The sequence below is a fragment of the Gopherus evgoodei genome, chromosome 2 (genome assembly GCF_007399415.2).
Source record: "Gopherus evgoodei ecotype Sinaloan lineage chromosome 2, rGopEvg1_v1.p, whole genome shotgun sequence".
NCBI lineage: Eukaryota > Metazoa > Chordata > Testudines > Testudinidae > Gopherus > Gopherus evgoodei.
In genome coordinates, this window is record NC_044323.1 from 228937139 (window position 1) to 228958577 (window position 21439).

At 44.6% G+C, this 21439-nt stretch overlaps 1 protein-coding gene across 1 annotated transcript in view; it reads right to left on the reverse strand.

The window, feature by feature from the left end:
* The window catches only part of IMPAD1 (inositol monophosphatase domain containing 1), a 31816-nt gene extending 16569 nt beyond the window's left edge, over window positions 1-15247 (reverse strand). Inside the window, exon 1 of the mRNA XM_030553133.1 lies at window positions 14780-15247. Within this exon, the coding sequence (XP_030408993.1) occupies window positions 14780-15160 (381 nt within the window). The 5' untranslated portion in view covers window positions 15161-15247. The remainder of the gene's footprint in view (window positions 1-14779) is intronic.
* Window positions 15248-21439: the final 6192 nt, after the last annotated feature.

The window sequence follows — 21439 nt, forward strand, 5'->3', positions numbered from 1 at the left end:
AATATCCCGCAGCATAGGCTGCGCGTTCGTAGCGGGGCCGATTCATGGACTTAACCTGCACGCACTTTAGACAAGATTGCACTATGCTTTCACACTGGTGGCGCTTCACCTCTGGCGTAATATTGGTGCAGGCTGACAATTTGTTATACAGCCTGCCGGCAGGCAAGTGACCCCATTCTTCATGGAGCCAGCGAAGTAACGGTTCTGCCTGGGGTCGATTCCACTGTACACACTTGGGGGGTCTGAGCCTCCCTTATCTTTTGATCTAACTTGGAATGCAAGGGGTTAGAGTCTGGTCGATGCGAGGGACAATGAGTGACAAACCAGGGTAGGGAAGATTTTCGCAGTAAGGAGAAGATGTCCTCCCAAAGGGGCACAAACGCAGAGGGGTGAGCCTCGTCGATCAAAATGCTTAAACAAAACTGTGAATCAATACCCAAAACAACCTGCTCACTAGCAGAGTGGGCTTTGACCACATGCTGAGCTGCTAAAAGGACGCCCTGCACCTCGCTTTGCTGTGGTGCAGGATGAAGGCAGATGCTTCACTTCAAAGTGATCGCATTTAGCACAAAGGACTCCGCCCGGGGCCGGCGAGGTGCCCCCGTCAGATACGATCCACGGGTTATACTTTGTCTCAATACATATCGGTTGGCCTCGTGGAGGAATTAAAGCATTTTCCGAGACACCAGTTTCCACCCCTGCCAAGCCACCTCCGCCTGGAAACACAAAAGCTGCCAAGTAGCAGTGGTACCATGAAACTCAGGCGGAGGGGTGCTTGTGAGCCATGGGATAAGATGAAACGGGGTCCTGACAGAGTACCCGTAACAGAGAGTGGGGCCCAATGACGCGCACTGGCCGCAGCTAATAACATCTTTCCCACCAGTCCATAGTTGTATTGGGGTCCGACCATGCGGTGGGCCCAATTATAAACAGTTTTGCTTTGCTGTAATACAGAATACCCTACATGGTGCGCTGTAACGAACAGAGTGATGGTAAGGGGCTGGTGCGAATCAAACGGGCAAGGTGGGGGTTAGAGGCAAACCGGCAATCTTTCTAAGCTTTGCTGTGCTGAAGTGCTCCATACCTCTCGATTGCGTTTGGAAGAGATAGGGGCTTGTAAGGCTTCTAAGTCAGGAGTTAGCTTTGCCGGGAGAAAGTGGCGGTGATAATTGAGGAGACCTAATAACTGCTGAAGCTCTTTTTATGTTGAGGAGGGGTTTCCACCCAGGGATCCAAACACCAGCCGGGGCTTGGGTATAAGTGGTGGGGTGAAATGGAAGCCCAAAAATGAAAAGCGCTGGGAGGCCTGTAGGTGGCTTTTTGCCGTATTAATTTGCCACCCGTCGGCCTCTAATGCATTGACAACCATTTGGGTGGTGTTTTGGACTGCCTGAGAATGGGACCCACACACGATAATCATCTACATAGGGTAGTACACTTACACCTGATGGGGGCTTCACCTTTTGCAAGGTGATGTTGAGATGGGACGCTGCCAGTGCCGGGGAGTTACAGAACCCCTGCGGGCAAATTTTGTTTCGAGCGCATAAACCAGACCGCGAGAAAACTTTCTACAGTTATATTGAACGCCTTTAAAAGTGAAGTTTAAGATTTCTTGTGCGTCCTGTAGGAATTTGATAAAACATATCTTTTAAATCAAGAGTACATGCCCACTGATTACATGCATCACTTAGTTGCTGCTGGATTTCGGGGATGGTGACCGCACTGGCGAACGCGATATGCTTGACATGGCTGTTAGCCTGTCTATAGTCAATGACAAGACGATTTAGAGGGGTCGCTAGGCTTGGGAATGCCCCAGCCCGGGGACAGAAAAGTCGATGCAATGGCCCTTTCAATTTTTCTTTCTTTTAAGAGTTGAACGAGTAACTCTTCAATGAGGGGGAGCCCTTCAGGTTTAGTGGGAAGGGGGAAAATTTCCAAGGCTGGGAGTGATAACTTCAGGGATATAGGGGAATGACTGCCTACTGCTATGGGGAGGGCTTGCAAAACAGAGACCTGCAGTTTAAATCTCTTAATGTCTAACAAATTTTGCGCTCCCACCAAGGCTTTTACTTTCTCATATATTTTCCGTGGGCAATAGTAACCCAAACTACAGGTTTTTCTTCTACACTATTAAGACCTTGAACGAACATAAATGAGCCTGTGGGGGTGTGGGGAACCTCGGACTTAATTACACTAATTTGGGCGCCGGTGTCAACAAAAAGGTAATGGGGAGGCAACTATCGACCAACAAAGTTGCATAGGGCCGTTTGTCGGTGGGGTCTTGGTTTGGGCCGGGGCGCACCTGGCCGTTACTCGCTTTTTGACTTGACATAGTCGTCCCAATTTTTCCAGCCTAGTTGCTTTGCAACTGTCTGCTGTTCGGTGTTAGACATTTTACGCAACGCCTCTTTGGGGATTCCCTTGTGAAGTAGGAACCCGAAGAGTGCCCTTTTCGGGGCTTGGCTGTCCCCTTGAGCCGCCGCGGGGGAGTACTGAGGGAGGCGGCGTTTCCGGAAATCAAATCTTGCTAACAGCCTCGTACAATGTAACCACGGGGCGCCCTATGGTGGCATGTAACATGAGTTGCCCCGGTGTCAAGTTGGGGACCCTCTTCCAAAGCTAAAGTAAGAGTGTCCATTGGCACCGGAATTTGGGAACGATCGGCCACAAAAATGAACGGCAAATTACTTTGTTGTTGCTGCTGGTTAAGATTTAGCGGAAATTGATTCAGGTCCCAAAGTACTATGGAGGCGACGGCAATGCCCCATGTTAAGTCATGGGGCGTTTAAGGCTGCCTGGGGGAACATACATGCCTTTAAAGCTTCCCCCTCATAGCGAGGATGGCTGCCGCCGGGGTAGTAACTGGCCAAGTTCCGTTGTTTAATAGAGCGTGACCAGGGAACCCCTTTGACCAATTGGCCGTTTTAGCTAAGATGGCGGCCTCCTCCCTATCTACTACTTCTGCCCCGTGGTCCAGGGCCACACAGCCTAGCCACGCCAGGGGTGGCTCATTCTTCCTACGCTGGGTTTCCGTCATGAAGTCTTTTAACTCGGCTTTAGACCGGGTGCGATATTCGGTTGTGGTGATGGTCTGACCCGTGTTAGAGTCGACCTTGCTCTTAGTCACAGCAACGGGCATGGCTTCTACTCTAATCCCTTCCTCTACCGCCGGGGTGGGGCCGTAGGCAGAGCGGGGTATAGCGAATGCTGCGGCGCCTCATACGGCGGGGGGGGGGGGGAAAATCGCTGTCACTGCCAGTGGGGTTTTCTTTACCTCCCCTTCCTCGCTTGCCTCGCTCTTGCTACCGTGAAGGAATCCGAGGCTGCTTGCTTTGCTGCAAACATAGTACTTCCGTGAAGCACAGCACAGAGATCTAACGCTTTATTTAACACACAGAACAGAACAGTGGAAACGTCCTCTGACTTATATTCGTCTGGTCTGAGTTTTTTTAGGCTTTTTGACCTTTTCTAGCTCTTCTAACAGGTGGGTTAATAGTTTGTGAGCCAGATCGCCGCCTTGTACCCATGGTAGGGGAATAAGTTTGGATACGGCGCCTCCTGATTTTTTGACTATACGACTGCACTCTCTCGAAATTTGGGAGGAGGCTTCGGTCCGATTGTTCTCTGCAACCCCCGTGCACTGAGGCTGCAGGGAATTATCGGCCGGCTGACACCTGAACGTCGGGTGACAGTGGAGGAGGCACCCTACCGTGGTTAAGGTTAATGGTGTCGTATAATTCTTGGACCCGGAGCCCGACTCAATAGAGCAGACCCAATCTAATTTAGGTTGTTCCGATTGTCGGCTGGCCACTAGATGAAATTGCAAAATGCTGAAATTGCTCGAGCTCAGATTGTTTGCGGTCCACAGTGTGCCATGGACATGATCCATCCCTCGAAACATCCTGTTCATGATGCCATGTTAGTCACCCAATAGTATGCGAGGACCCAAGTAGTCAGATGCACACCTGTTATCTACCAGGTTGCAGGGGTGACCAAACGATAAAGGTTTGTTTTTGGATGTTTAGAGGGGGAACAGTTGTGGCACAGTGTGCAGGCACTGAGACGTATGGTTTTAACTTAATGGTTTATTAGTGATACAGAAACAATATTGACTAACAACTCTATTTATACAAGGAAACACACAATATATTCATACAAAGAAAGACACAATATACAGTTAACCCAAAAAGAAAATCTTGTTAACTTCCAAAAACAATTAATTACAAAGCATACATACTAATACAAACCAATGCAAAAACATTACGGCCGGCAGACGCGTAAGCTCCACTGAAACACGAGAGCTGAGAGAGGCTTCGAGGTGATCAGGCTCGGTTACGGGTGCACTCAGAGTGCAAGTGACTCAGGTGCGTTCTCCTCTCTGCCTGCCAAACTGTGGGCAGGACAGATATACCCAAAGTGATGCTCCCCCCCAAGATCTAGTGAAGAAATCGCTGACAGCTATATGGGGCTTCTCGTCAACCAAATAAGGTAAAATTAACTATAGATAGGGTTTCGCCGAGTTTCCCCGAAGAGCGGGGGATATTTGGTTGCAAGCTGTTTGCAAAATATCTGTAAAGTATCTGTAAAGTTGCAACAGAGCGGTCAAACTTCAGCCTTAGCCTTTACTGGAAGCTGTTTGCAAAATATCTGTAAAGTTGCAACAGAGTGGTCAAACTCAGCCTCAGCCTTACTGGAATGGTCAACCCTCAGCCTTTACTGGCAAAGACAATAACAGGAAACAGCTCGGTGTACGTGCTGGCTTTGCATCTAAGCATGGAGGCCAGGGCAGACATGCAGAAGCAGGCCTGGTGTTACAACACTCCTGGCTGGCCTTAACTGAGGTCTGCTAGGGGCGCAAAGACAAAAATGGGAATGACTCCCCGAGTCAATCCCTCCTTTATGGTTTATCTAAAAATAGAGTCAGCCCTGCCTAGAATATGGGGCAAGTGTACTAGAGAACCAGTGTACCAGAGAGCACAGCCGCTTCGTGTCAGATCCCGCAGAAATGATGAGCTGCATGCCATTCATGGGGGGTGCTCCTGCAACAACCCCACCTGTTGATTCTCTTCTCCCCCAACCTTTCTGGGCTACCGTGGCAGTGTCCCCCATTTGCGTGATGAAGTAATAAAGAATGCAGGAATAAGAAACACTGACTTTTTAGTGAAATAAAATGAGGGTGAGGCAGCCTCCAGCTGCTGTGATAGTCCAGGCAGGACATTAAATGGTGGGAGGAGAGGAGCCCAGCATCCAGCTGCTATGATAGTCCAGGCAGTACAGAATCTTTTCTTTAGACATGAAAGGGGGGGCTGAGGGAACTCAGCCCCCAGTTGCTATGATGAGGATGGTTACCAGCCGTTCTGTACCATCTACCGGGAATGACCGGGAGTCATTCCTATTTTCAACCAGGCGCCCCGGTCAACCTCACCTGAGGCCAGCCAGGAGCACTCACGGGCTGATGACGACGATGGATAGCAGTCATATTGTACCATCTGCCACCGGGGAGGGGAGGGAAGAGGATGCTGCTATTCATTGCCGCAGCAGCGCGTCTACCAGCAGCAATGCAGTAGACATAGGATGACATAAAAAAAAGTCAAGAAATGATTTTTTTCCCTTTTCTTTCACGGGGGAGGGGAAAGGGGGTAAATTGATGAGATATACCCTGAAACACCCCGGACAATGTGTTTGACCCTACAGGCACTGGAGCTCAGCCAAGAATGCAAATGCTTTTCGGAGACTGCAGGGACTGTGGGATAGCTGGAGTCCTCGGTAACCCCTCCCTCCCTCCATGAGCGTCCATTTGATTCTTTGGCTTTCCGTTACGCTTGTCACACAGCACTGTGCTGTGGCCTCTGTCTATCATAGCCTGGAGATTTTTTCAAATGCTTTCTCATTTCGTCTTCTGTAACGGAGCTGTGATAGAACAGATTTGTCTCCCCATACAGTGATTAGATCCAGTATCTCCCGTGCGGCCCATGCTGGAGCTCTTTTTGGATTTGGGACTGCATCGCCACCAGTGCTGATCAGAGCTCCACGCTGGGCAAACAGGAAATGAAATTCAAATGTTCGCAGGACTTTTCCTGATTACCTGGCCAGTGCATCCGAGTTCAGATTGCTGTCCAGAGCAATCACAATGGTGCACTGTGGGATACCGCCTGGAGGCCAATACCGTCGATTTGCGGCCACACTAACCCTAATTCGATAAGGTAATACCGATTTCAGTGCTACTCCTCTCGTCGGGGAGGAGTACAGAAACCGGTTAAAGAGCCCTTTATATTAATATAAAGGGCCTCATTGTGTGGACAGGTGCAGCATTAAATTGGTTTAACGCTGCTAAATCGGTTTAAACGCATAGTGTAGACCAGGCCAGAGAGGCACAAAACCACCATTTTTTTTCGCAAAAGAGTGCCCTCAGGGCATGGCAAACAATTTATAGATCTGTCTGAAGACTCTTCCTCAAGACGCTAAACACGATGTGCAAATTCAGGAAAAGAGGGAGGCGGGATAAAATGAAGAAAATTGTAAATGAACTGAAGTTTAGCACATTTCTTGTCTGTTTTGGAGTTTCTGTTTGGATACTTTTTTATATATATAAAAGATTTTCTTCCTAGCTTAGTAATAGTTTAGCTTTTTGGAAGAAGCGTCTTAGTACGTTTACTACATCTTTGATGTACTAATTCATAAGATTACTACCCATATTACATGGCTAATGTATTGTGCGTCACTTGATATTCCCATTACCAGAGATATTTCATTACATTTCGTCAATCACCAGTCAGAAGACTTCTACTGGGGTCCCCAATGTGATGCCCGTGGGAGCCATGGTGCCCGCTGGGGTGTCTAAGTGCACCCGCGTACTGGCCAGCAGACAACATCTGCCCAAATGCCGTCAACAAGCCGCGCCATCCAGAGGCGTCGCTGCTGAAATACTGCTGAAAATCAGCAGCATTTTGGCAGCAACGCCTCTGGATGATGATGCTTGTTGGCGGCATTTCGGCGGCAATGCCTATTGACGTTGTCGCTTGTCAGCGGAATTTCGGCGGATGCTCGTCCGCCGCCATGGTCCTCCGTGGCTTGTCTGGTGCCCGCCAGACGAAAAAGGTTGGGGACCACTGATTCAGAGTTTGTGCAGTTTGAGGCAGGTAGAAAAGACATGACTGAAGTCCCCTATTAGTTACCCATTAAAAAAAAAACCTTTTAAGTTGCCTAAGGTAATTAAATGTTAGTATAGCATTCCCTGAACTACGTATATGAAGTTTTAGGTAATACTGTGATGTGTTAGCTAATTACTAAGGCAAAAATGGAGAGGTTTGAAGAACAACAAATAAATATTAATTTTGAAGAAGTGGAGAAGCTTCAGAGTTATGGTGTGGGGCTGAGCAGCAGCTGGATGGCAGGGCAGCCCCGACCTCTGGGGCCTGTTATACCCACCACCCACGTAGCTGTGCATTTTATTTTTCCTTTGTAAGTGTAATACTTTGTACTTGTCTTTACTGACTAATACTCCAACTTACTAAGGTCCTCACTCCAAAGATGTGAGGGAGATTCCCACACCCAAATCATTCGTACTAGGTAACAAATATAAGGAACTGTCCCAGATTGAGGTATCAAAGGAGATTTTGGAACAAGCTGGTCAATTAAACACTAATAAGTCCCTACAGACAGATATCATCTTCCTTTCCAAATGCAAACGGATGGACATCATACCAAATGGACTAAAGGTAAAAAATTCACTGCTATCTACATACTACACAGACCACAGTGAGAGATTATGCTATACTCTATCAAAAAAACTGAGGAACCACCTGATCAGCATCCTATACAGCAAACAGGAAAACATCAAAAAAGAGCTCTCCGACCTGGAGACTCTCATTAATAACCAAACTTCTATACAAACGGACTTCACTAGAATAAGACAGGAGATCTACATTACTCACTTCAACTCTCTACAAAGGAAAAAGGACTGTAAGCTGTCTAAACTCCTACCTGCCACATGGGGCCACAACCGTGGTACCCCTAACCCACCCAGCAATATCGTCAATCTATCCAACTACACACTCAGCCCAGAAGAAAAGTCTGTCCTATCTCGGGGACTCTCTTTCTGCCCTGCCACCCCCACCAACATGATACAGTTCTGTGGCGATCTGGAAGCCTACTTTCGCCGTCTCCGACTCAAAGAATACTTCCAGGACAACACTGAACAGTGCACTGATACACAGGTGCCCTCCCACCAACAGCACAAGAAGAAGAACTCCACATGGACTCCTCCTCAGGGTCGAAATGACAGCCTGGACCTCTACATTGAATGCTTCCGCCGACGTGCACAGGCAGAAATTGTGGAAAAACAACATCGTTTGCCTCATAACCTAAGTTGTGCAGAACGCAACGCCATCCACAGCCTCAGAAACCACCCTGACATTATCATCAAAGAGGCTGATAAAGGAGGTGCCGTTGTCATCATGAACAGGTCTGACTACCAAAAGGAGGCCGCCAGACAACTCTCCAATACCAAATTCTACAGGCCACTTCCCTCAGATCCCACTGAGGAATACACTAAGAAACTACAGCATCTACTCAGGACACTCCCTACACTAACACCAGAAGAAATCAACATACCCCTAGAGCCCCGACCAGGGTTATTCTATCTACTACCCAAGATCCACAAACCCGGAAATCCTGGACGCCACATCATCTCGGGCATTGGTACTCCCACTGAAGGACTGTCTGGCTATATGGACTCTCTACTCAGACCTTATGCCACCAGCACTCCCAGCTATCTCCGTGACACCACTGATTTCCTGAGGAAACTACAATGCATTGGTCACCTCCCAGAAAACACCATCCTAGCCACCATGGATGTAGAGGCTCTCTACACAAACATCCCACACACAGATGGAATACAAGCTGTCAGGAACACTATCCATGACGATGCCACAGCACAACTGGCTGCTGAGCTCTGTGCCTTTATACTTACGCACAGCTATTTCAAATTTGATGACAATATATATCTTCAGATCAGTGGCACTGCTATGGGCACCCGCATGGCTCCACAATATGCCAATATCTTTATGGCCGATCTGGAACAACGCTTCCTCAGCTCTCGTCCACTCACGCCCCTTCTCTACCTACGCTACATTGATGACATCTTCATCATCTGGACCCATGGGAAGGAGACTCTGGAAAAATTCCACCACGATTTCAACAGCTTCCACCCCACCATCAACCTCAGCCTGGACCAATCTACATGGGAGGTCCACTTTCTTGACACCACGGTGCAAATAAGTGATGGTCACATTAACACCACCCTATATCGAAAACCTACCGACCGCTATGCCTACCTTCATGCCTCCAGCTTCCATCCCGGACACATCACACGATCCATTGTCTACAGCCAAGCACTGAGGTACAACCGCATCTGCTCTAACCCCTCAGACAGAGACCAACACCTACAAAATTTCCACCAAGCATTCTCAAAACTACAATACCCGCACGAGGAAATAAGGAAACAGATCAACAGAGCCAGACGTGTACCCAGAAGCCTCCTACTGCAAGACAAACCCAAGAAAGAAACCAACAGGACTCCACTGGCCATCACATACAGCCCCCAGCTAAAACCCCTCCAACGCATCATCAAGGATCTACAACCCATCCTGGACAATGATCCCACACTTTCACAGGCCTTGGGTGGCAGGCCAGTCTTTGCCCACAGATAACCTGCCAACCTGAAACATATTCTCACCAGTAACTGCACACCGCACCATAATAACTCTAGCTCAGGAACCAATCCATGCAACAAACCTCGATGCCAACTCTGCCCACATATCTACACCAGCGACACCATCACAGGACCTAACCAGATCAGCCATACCATCACGGTTCATTCACCTGCACATCCACCAATGTAATATATGCCATCATATGCCAGCAATGCCCCTCTGCTATGTACATTGGCCAAACTGGACAGTCTCTATGGAAAAGGATAAATGGACACAAATCAGACATTAGGAATGGCAATATACAAAAACCTGTAGGAGAGCACTTCAACCTCCCTGGCCACACTATAGCAGACCTTAAGGTGGCCATCCTGCAGCAAAAAAACTTCAGGACCAGACTTCAAAGAGAAACTGCTGAGCTTCAGTTCATCTGCAAATTTGACACCATCAGCTCAGGATTGAACAAAGACTGTGAATGGCTTGCCAACTACAGAACCAGTTTCTCCTCTCTTGATTTTCACATCTCAACTGCTAGAACAGGGCCTCATCCTCCCTGATTGAACTGATCTCATTATCTCTAGCTTGCTTGCTAGCATATATATACCTGCCCCTGGAAATTTCCACTACATGCATCTGAAGAAGTGGGTATTCACCCACGAAAGCTCATGCTCCAAAACGTCTGTTAGTCTATAAGGTGCCACAGGATTCTTTGCTGCTTTTACAGATCCAGACTAACACGGCTACCCCTCTGATACTTAATAAGTCCCTAGGACCAGATGGTATTCAACCAAAAATTCTGAAGGAACTCATGTATGAAATTGAAGAACCACTAACTGTGGTATGTAGCCTATTGCTTAAATCAGCCACTGTACCCAGATGTCTGGAGGGTAGCTAACATGACACCAATTTTGAAAAAAGGCTCCAGAGGCAATTACAGACAGGTAAACCTAACTTCAGTACCAGGCAAAGTGGTTGAAACTGTGCTAAATAACAGAATTATCAGACACATAGATGAACACAATATACTGGGGGAAGAGTCAACATGGTTTTTGTAAAGGGAAATCATGCCTCACCAATCTATTACAATTCTTTGTCAACCAACACATGGACAAGGGTGATTCAGTCGATACAGCAGTCTTGGACTTTCAGAAAACCTTTGGCAAGGTCCCACCCCAAGGGCTCTTAAGTAAAGTACGCTGTCATGGGATAAGAGGGAAGTTCCTTGAAAGGATCAGTAACTAATTAAAAGATAGGAAACAAAGGTAGGAATAAATAGTCAGTTTTCATGGTGGAGAGAATTAAGTAGTGGGGTCCCCCAAGGATCTGTATTGGGACCAGTGCTGGTAAACATATTCATAAATGATCTGGAAAAGTGTAAACAGTGAGGTGGCGAAGTCTGCAGACAATACAAAATTATTCAATATAGTTATGTCCAAAGTTGACTGTAAAGAGTTACAAAGGGATCTCTCTAAACTGGGTGACAAAGTAATGCACATTGGAAAATATAATCCCAACTATACATACAAAATGATGGGGTCTAAAATAGCTGTTGCCACTCAAGAAAGATCTTGGAGTCACTATGGATAGATCTCTAAAAACATCTGCTCATGTTGCAGCAGCAGTCAAAAAAGCTAACAGAATGTTAGGAACTACTGGGAAAAGCATAGGTAATAAAACAGAAAATATCATAATGCTACTATGTAAATATATGGCATGCCCTCACCTTGAATACTGCATGCAGTTCAGGTTGCCCCACCTCAAAAAAGATATCTTGTAATTGGAAAAAGTACAGTACAGGGAAGAGCAACAAAAAGAAAAGAGACGACTAATGGGGGTTGATACTATAAATGTCTACAAAATCATGAATAGTGTGGAGAAAAAGTGTTATTTACCCCTTCGCATAAACACATGAACCAGGGGTCATCCAATGAAATTAATAGTAACCAGGTTTAAAACAAACAAAAGGAAGTATTTCTTCACACAACAGCCAACCTCTCAAAATCATGAAGGCCAAAGTGTAACTGCACTCTAAAGAGAATTAGATAAATTCACTGGTGATGAATAATAGTCACTGATGGACCTAAGACGGTCAGGGATGCAACCACGTGCTCTGGATGTCCCTATATCTCTGACTGCCAGAAGCTGGAACTGATGGACAGGTGATGGATCACTCAATAATTGCCCTGTTCCATTCATTCATTCTAAAGCATATGGCACTGTCCACTGTCGGAAGACTGGATACTGGTCTAGATGGACCATTGTTGTAGCTATTCTAATGTTCTTAAGGTTGTTTAGATTTCTCATCTAATCCTCCAAAGTGCTTGCAATCACTCTCAGCTTGGTGTCGTAAGCAAATTTTATAAACAGGCTCTCTCTCCACTCCATTATCCAAGTCATTAAATGAAAATATTGATTAGTACTGGACCCAGGACAGACCTCTAAAGGACACCACTAAATACACCCTTCCAGTTTGACAGGCACCATGGACAACTAATCTGAGAGTCTAACAAATTTATTTGGGAATAAGCTTTTGTGGGCTAGAACCCACTTCATCAGATGCATGAAGTGAAAAATACAGGGGCAGGTATAAATACATGAAAGGATGGGGGTTGCTTTCCCAAGTGTGAGGTCAGTCAAACAAGATAGATCAATTAACACCAGGATACCAAGGGAGGAAAAATAACTTTTGAAGTGGTAAGAGAGTGACCCATTACAGACAACTGACAAGAAGGTGTGAGTAACAGTAGGGAGAAATTAGTATTGGGGAAATTAAGCTTAGGTTTTGTAATGACCCAATCACTCCAGTCTTTATTCAAGCCTAATCTGATGGTATACAGTTTGCAAATTAATTCCAGTTCTGCAGCTTCATGTTGGCATCTGTTTTTGAAGGTTTTTTTGTTGAAGAATTGCCACTTTTAGGTCTGTTATTGAGTGACCAGAGAGATAAAAGTGTTCTCCTACTGGTTTTTGAATGTTATGATTCCTGATGTCAGGTTCGTGTCCATTTATTCTTTTGCGTAGAGACTGTCTGGTTTGGCCAATCTACATGGCAGAGGGGCATTGCCTGGCACATTATGGCATATATCACATTGGTAGAAGGGGGTTCCAGCCCACAAAAGCTTATGCCTAAATAAATTTGTTTGTCTCTAAGGTGCCACAAGAACTCCTCGTTGTTTTTGCTGATACAGACTAACACAGCTACAACTGTAATCTGAGAGTACAGCTTTTTAGCCACTTGTGCACCACTATATAGTACAGGGGGTAGGCAACCTATGGCACGTGTGCCAAAGGCAGCACGCAAGCTGATTTTCAGTGGCACACACTCTGTCCAGATCCTGGCCACCAGTCGGGGGTGGAGGGGGGCTCTGCATTTTAATTTAATTTTAAATGAAGCTTCTTAAACGTTTTAAAAACATTATTTACTTTACATACAACAATAGTTTAGTTACATATTATAGACTTATAGAAAGAGACCTTCTAAAAACATTAAAATATATTAGTGGCACGCAAAACCTTAAATTAGAGTGAATAAATGAAGACTTGGCACACCATTTCTGAAACGTTGCTGACCCCTGATATAGTAATTTCACCTAGACCACATTTCCTAGTTTGCTTATGAGAATGTCATGTTGAACGGTGTCGAAAGCCTCAATAAAATCAAAATCTGTCAGGTCTACAGCTGCCCCCAGATCCTCCACTAGGCTATAACCCTGTTAAAGAATTAGATTGGTTCGGGATGATTTGTTCCTGACATATCCATATTGTCATAGGGTGATAAGAAAAAGACAACAGATGTAAGGTAGTATATGGTACTACCTTACACTAGTGATCATGTCAAAATATGCAAGCAAACTTTTTTATTTCCCAACTCCACCGCAATCCCTGCAATTCAGATGTGTAATATGCCTCTCTTCATTCAACCTACTGAGCGACAAAAGCAGAATGTATTAATATGAAACTTCCAGTTTTAGTGTGCCTACTGTTTGCAGTACAACTATATTTATATAAAACATGGGTTCTCCATCTGGGTGTCACAGTAAGGTGTCCTGCTCTTCTTATACCGTATTACTTATACTGTATTACTAAGGTCTTTTCTACACTAGAAAGTTGTGCTGCTTTAACTGCACTGAAGTAGTTCAAGCAACATAAACTTGTAGCATGGACACAGTTATACCACTATAAAGATATCTCATACTAGTATAGCTAATCCCACATAGGAAAGAGAATAAAGTATACTTGTACAAGACCTCTTTATAATAGTGTAACGGCATCCACACTGTGGCTTGTACCTAGTGCAGGGGTTCTCAAACTAGGGTTCAGGACCTCTCAGGGGGTCACAAGGTTATTACATGAGGGGTTGTGAGCTGTCAACCTCCACCCCAAACCTCACTTTGCCTCCAGCATTTATAACGGTGTTAAATATATGTAAAAAAGTGTTTTTAATTTATGAGGAAGGGGTGTCACACTCAGAGACTTGCTATGTGAAAGGAGTCACCAGTAAAAAAGTTTGAGAACCACTGACCAGGCCTGCTTGGTATGGCATTCTGTCCCCCTCTTGTGACTAGAGACTGATGAGCCTGTTACACTGGCCAAGAGACAGATGTTTTTTAGCTCATGCAGTAGAGGCTCATCAATTAAGCTCCAGAGGTCCCAGGTTTTATACAGATGACAACTGTACTACACTAGGACAACCATTACAAGAAAACATAAAACACCAGTAACTGAAAGAGTTATACCAGTACAAAACTTGGGTACAGCTCAGACCTTAGCATGAGAAGATCCTGGCAAGGAAAAGGTTGAGAATCACTGATAAAGTATTTCAGGGCCGTCCCAGTTTAAACAAACAGAAAGTTGCCATGACAGGACACTGAGCTACCGGTTCAAATGATTTGTGATTAGGGACGGGTGTGCTGGATAAGGAGGCGGGGCCAGGGAAGAGATTCCCATAAAGGGGGGAGAGGGGCTGCTGTGCAGTTATGCGGGGGTGGGGGGCTCGAGAGACACGCGGCTCCCTCCGTTAAGGGAAGGGGGCCCAGAGCAGGGCCTCAGGGGGCGGGCGCGGGACCCACCTGCACGCCGGGGAAGCTGTTCTTGAGCAGGTAGAACATCTTGCGGTTGGACAGCACGTCCCCGCTGGTCATCTTCTCCTCGGCCCCCTCGCGGGTCTTGCCCTTCGCCTTCTCGTTGAGGACGTTGCTTTCCCGGACGCGCTTCACCTCCTCGCCCCCCCTGACGGCGGCCAGCACGGACACGGCCAGCAGCTCCCGCAGGTCCACGGTGCCCTCGGGCAACGTGTCTGGGGGAACATCGTGCCCGCCCCCGGCCCCCAGCACGAAGAGGGCGAGGCGGCCGGCCAGGAGGCCGGAGTAGAGGTGGTAGAGGACGCCGAGGCCCAGCAGACAGAACACGGCCACCCCCAGCGGGGAGAGGCGGATCCCCATGGGGGCCATGGCCGGGGGCGGGCACGGAGCGGGCTCTCGGGGGCCCGCCCAGCCCGGCAGCGGCCCGTAGGCAGCGCCCGCCGGCGTGTCTCGCTGTTCAGCGGGCTCCCGGCTCCACGTTCCCCGGCGAGCAGAGGTGAAAGGCAGCGGAGCGTGTGTATCCGGGTTAGGCGGGGGCGGGGCGCCGGGGCAGGCTGCCGGGGCTCCCACTGAGCATGCCCGAAGTTGGCTTCGGCGCAGCAGCGGGCTGGCCGGCCCCTGAGCATCAGGGGAATTGGGTGAATCGGGGGCTGGCTAGGAGCTCACCTAAAACAGGGGCTTAAGGCCACAGTGAAGTCCAGCGGGCAGAGAGTTCAGTGCTTCAAATCGTGAGTCAGGCCCAGGGTAAGCACCCTGGTGGGAGCTGGGCCACTTTGTTTACCTGCCGCATCTGCAGGTTTGCCAATCGCAGTTCCCACTGGCCGCGGTTCGCTGCTCCAGGCCAGTGGGGGCGGCGGGAAGCTGTGCAGGCTGAGGGATGTGCTGGCCAGTTTTCCACCGCCCCCATTGGCCTGGAGCAGCAAACCGCAGCCAGTGGGAGCCACAACTGGCCTAACCTGCGGATGCGGCAGGTTAACTGGCTCGGCCCACCAGGATGTTTACCCTAGCGAGCCGTGTGCCAGAGAGTGCCAACCCCTGGTCTACACTGAGGTCTGGTCTACATATCAGGATAGCTGTGTGTCTCAGGGGTGTGAAAAATACATACCCCTGAGAGACATAGCTATACCGACCTAACCCCTGGTGTCAACATCACTAAGTTGATGGAAGTAGGTGGGGGGTTGATTACCTATACTGATAGGAGAACCGTTTCTGTCACTGTAGGTATTGTCTACACTGAAGCATCTTAGTAATGCAGCATTTTAAGTGTGGATATAGCCTAAGAATGCTCTCTGGTGATTCATCATAGCTTTAGCTGTAGATAGGACAAGGTTTCAGCAGCTGCCACTTAAGCCTAGGGCAATGTTCCAAAACTTCTGAAAGTTCCTTTAGTAAAATTAAACTAATAGTTCCCCCCATCCTGCTTCAACCAGGCCAATATGCCTCTTCAATAACTCCATGAATTTTAAGGGGTTAAAATCAATAGTATTTTATTGTCATTTCTTTAAGTAATCAGTCAAAACTGTTGAATTAAAACCTAAAGAATACTTCATAGCCTATTACTGCTATCAAGTATATTTTAACTCAAAGGTGTGTGCTGTGGATGTACAGGTTCTGAGCTCAGACCCTGCTAGTGATTCATACAGAGGGTCATTGTGGTTCCTCATGATGCATTTTCTGTCTTTCCAGTTTTATTTTTAAGGTTGTAAAGTCAAGCACTCTAAAGCTAGGAAATGACAGAATTACATTTGCCTGTGCAAACTTAATTTGGCCCCTTGTGCATAGGCATTCTGTTAATTTTTATTTGTGTCATCATAATATTTTTTCCAGGAGTCGTGCTTCATTTAATGTACAGGATGGACAGATGGATATAAGAAGGAAAATGGATTGTGTTTAAAGCAACAGACTGGGACTCAGGAGAGCTGATTTCTATCCTTGTCTCTGTAACAGACTTCCTTTAATATTAGGCAAGACCGTATCTTAGGGCTTGCATTCTGGGGGGTATTTAAATTTTATTTTTAACTATTTTTGAGTTTTATGTAGGTATCCAAAAATCAGTTTTTTGGCATTCACTCTTGAAACTGGTGCCACTGGCCAAAAATTCTTTCCAACACAGGTCTGAAGTGTTTCATCAGGGCAGATGAGGGGGTGGACAAAGAGTGAATCACCAAGGGGAAGCTGTTTACAGGCATTGTTGCCAACTCTCAGCAATTACTGGTGAGAGCTGATGCTCTTATTAAAACCCCTGCTATGTAATTACCTGAGCTCTGCTTCCATTTAATAAGAATCATAGTAACAGAAGCCTAAAAGTATGCCTGGTTGTCTCAGCTCTTTTTCTGATTAAATAATTGTTTACTTCACAGCACATATTGAGTAAGGCCTCATAGGCCTATCTTAGGAGGCAGACAAGTATTATTCCCCCTATTTTACAGAAGGAGTAAGGAGATTGAGTTGCACAAAGTCATCACTAGCAGAACTGGGAATAGAACTTTCTGTTTCTAATGTGACAGGCCTGAAGTTGCCAATTGAGTGTGCTTGTTTGTACTGCGAGTAATCACTACAGCACACTTCCTTCCAGAACCAGGAAGAGAAACCAGGAATCCTGATTTGTAACATTCTTCTGCTGTCTAGAAAATAGTTGGGTAAGTCACTGGCACTGTGGGGGTTGCATTGTACTACAGCTAGGCTGCAATTTTAATTCAACAGTTTTGATTAAAGAAATGACAATAAAATGCTATTGATTTTAACCTATTAAAATTCATGGAGTTATTGAAGAGACAGTGTCTGAGAAATAAATGATGTACTGTTTCTTAATAAAAGTGCTATACCTGGTTCTGCTACACAAGAACGAAAAACACTGCTGTTACTGTACAGTACGTGGACTAGGCTTAAGCATAGTTGCTTGTTTCTATGTGTCTGCATGCCAACAATCTCAGATCTACTGTGTTTTTGTAGCCTCCAGTACTACGAAAATCAAATTACATACTTACAAAAATAAATTCCCCTATGTAACGCTAACAATATTTTTTTACTTCAGCTATTAGCAAAAGAGAGAGTGCTCTGAACCTGATACGCAGTGCTCTGTTGCAAAACAAATCCACAGTCTACTTCAAAACAGTTTGCTGCTATGTGAAGAACTTCTCAAGAATTCTAAGAGAAGTGAGAGTTTTTGCTTTTTGACACTTTCCTGACTTTCTCATGCCCCAGTGAACCCTCGAATTATTTAGTCATGCACCCTACCGTTCTACTGCAGTTGCCAACCTGTAACCTTGATTTATGTATTCCTAATTAATAAATTTAAAGCTAAGGATTAAAACCAAACTGAACTCTTTAGGTGCAAGTCTCCAAGGCAGCTACAGATCATTTAATTTAGTGGAGGATTGTGAATGACACAATGAGTGACAGAACTAAAAACTTTAATTAAAACAAAATAATTAGGTAAAACAAACAAGATTACAATATAAACCATATGCTGCATTTATACTCGCATTCCAAGATGAAGTGGTGCATCCAGAGGTGATCAGACCCTGGATGAGAAGAATGGGTATATAGTGCTTGAAAAAAGATTATCTTGGTAGATGAGCAAGCTCATGTAAAATTAGTGTATATCCTTGTTATAATGAATTATAACAACACCCCTAATTAATTAACACTAAGCATACTTATTATCATATCTGTATTGCTATCATAATTAAATGTTTGTTAGCTAATGAGAAAGTAGAAAATATCATCTTAATTAACACCTGCATAATATCATTCCAGTAACTATCAATACAGGTAGCATTCTTCCAAAATATTCACATTTTGTCTAAAATACACATTAAAACCCAAATGTGTTTATAGTATGACTTGGGGTTATGACCTAACTTATCTCTAACTTGCCTCTGAATTGTCTCACTTCACTCATATTTTATTAGGCCTTTACTATTAAGTTCAAATATAGGCCTACAAACCTTTTCTCTACCTATTTCTATTTAACATAAGCAAGTATGATCTCTATAGGCTACACTATTGATTATGAGAAGGAGGTGAACAGTTCCTTATGGAAAAGCCAGTGTGTCAAATCCTAGCCCCGTTGAAGTCAATAGAAGTTTTGCCATTGACCACAATGGGACTGTATGAATTTAGCAGTAAATGGTAACATTTATTTAGACTCTCTCAACCATCTTATAGAATTTAATATAAAATTTTATTTTTGCTATAGACGTCTATAGAATGTTTTTTTAAAAAAACCCAGCAACTAAAGAAAGGGTGTTATTTCCTATTTAATTTGGTGGGCCAGATTTGCCACTGTCTTTAACCCTTTGTAGTTATTTACAACTGTGTCAAGTGAATGTACAATTATATTAAATCAGGATAGCATTTATATGTGAAATAGAAATGTACATGAATGTGAAATTTACATTCACTTTGCACAGGAGTAAATGACTGACATGGAAGACAATAAAAGATCAAACTCCATAATTTCATAGAGTAATTTCTTTATTACCTTATTATATTTCTACTGGCTTATTTACAATGAAATTCTAAAAGATTTTTTCCATAAAGGGATGTGGAGGCAGAGCCAGCATCCACTCATCTGGACAGAAACTCAGTACAAGCACCAAGTTAATCAGACAAAAACCTCTCAGGGATTTCACTTTTAGCCACAGGTTTTTCTGAGGCACCCAAAATAAAACAGCAAATTCTCTGTTTATCTTTGCTTCAGGCATCTTAGCAGTCTTCAAATACAAAAACAAACTGTATCAACCAGACAGTTCTTAATGTATCCTGATCTCTGTGCTCTGGCTTCAAAATAGCAAACACTCCATCCTTGCTGAGAGCCCTAAAAGAAGCTCAGGATCTTTTTTTGCATCTCTGAGCCTGATTAACTCAAGAGCAGGTAGGAAGCATATAGCTTCCTCCAGTTACATTCATTTCAAGGAGGCATTCCCAGAAACTCTAAAAAATCTAGTCCAGAACAACTAGATTCAGCCCTCAAATTTAATCCTCAGAATTTAGGACTACACTCTCAAATGCTCACACAGGGGAGGGAGGCATTAAGGCTGTGGATCTGTCCAGGGAACACCAATGAATATGTGGGCACATACACCTCTCCATTGACTATGCTCTTAATTCATCTCTGTGAGAAAAGAGACAGAACAGAATCCTTCTTACCTCTCTCTCTTCCCCCCCCTCCGCCTCCCCTGGAGCTCCACTGAGGTTGTTGTAATTCTGTAAGGGGAAAAGACCAGGATTAATGGAATTCTGCTTTGGAAGGTGAGATGGGGAAGGGACTGGAGCACAATATTGTGAATTCTCCCTTTCCCTCACTCTTTTAGCAGCTCTGTAGCTCCCAAAAATTAAGCAGTAGAGAATCCTTTTGTTTCCTTTCTTAGGGCCTGGTTTTCTTCCCTTTTATAATTATCTAACACTACTGACTTCATTGGAGTTGCTTCTGATATGCAGTGGTGTGAGATGAGAATCAGGCCCTTTATTTTGATTATTTGAACTTACGTTAGCAAAGTAGGAATCTGCCACCTTTAGTGTATTTTAATTGGGGGATGTATGGCTGATACGCTTAAAGATATTTTTATATCAATTGTTTCAGAATTATTCTCTACCTCTACAACTTTTAATGGTCATCAAAATCTAATTCCACATTAGTCAGTCAAAGTTTTGAAGAAACTGAAATGCAGGCTTTAATAAGATGTTTTGCAGAAAGCTCAAATGTTACTGGTAGTTGTTTAACTTTAGTAGCTTCCACTACTATACATCATCCAATCTGTGATATTATAAATCTCTCTGAGCATAGGAGTATAATAGATTAAATAGAAAATTACACCTTAAAGTATCTTTTTTTAAAAGTTGCAACTTTGTAACAATAATAAGCCTATTTTTATGTTGTTTCTTGTGGGACAAACTATCCAGATTATGTACATTATTGAACTTTTGATCATTTATTAAACAGTTGACAACTCAGAATTTCACCTGAATAGGAAATTTAATGGTGTGTGAAAATGATGATATGAATAATTCAGTCAGTGCTGCATTTATTGATCTTCAAAATGACTTTTTATGCCATAGACCATCCTTTACCGAGTAATAAATTTTATAGTTTTGGTTTTAATGAGGAAGTGATTAAGTGCCAAAATGTTAAATTAACTTATACAGAATTTCTTGGCTTGCCTCTTTAAAGCCAGATCCTGTTCCCACTGGAATTTTGGGTAAGATTTTCAAAGATGCCTAAGGGATTAAGCAACCAACTCCTATTGAGACTCCATGGGAGTTGGATGTTTGACTCCTAGTAGACTCCATCTAAAATCCCTGACGTTATGTCATTGCTATCCTAATAGTATTCTTTCATGTTACTGGGCACTATGGTTGCTGCATGGGAAGTGTGGGGTCAAGACTGGGAGGATAGGAATAGAGGTATGTACAAGACTCTCTTTCTTAAAAAGTGATTGGCTATAACAAAAGCTTAAGATCCACCAATTTATTTGATTTCCCTGACCCATTGTTGTGTTCTGTAGTATATTAATGATCTGACTGTTTATGAGATTTTGTTTGTTTTTAGCATGATGTTCTATGGATGATAATTTGCCAACTGTCAGAAGCAAATCATGTCATTTTATACTTATACATATGTAACTCTGACCTAAATATAAGTAC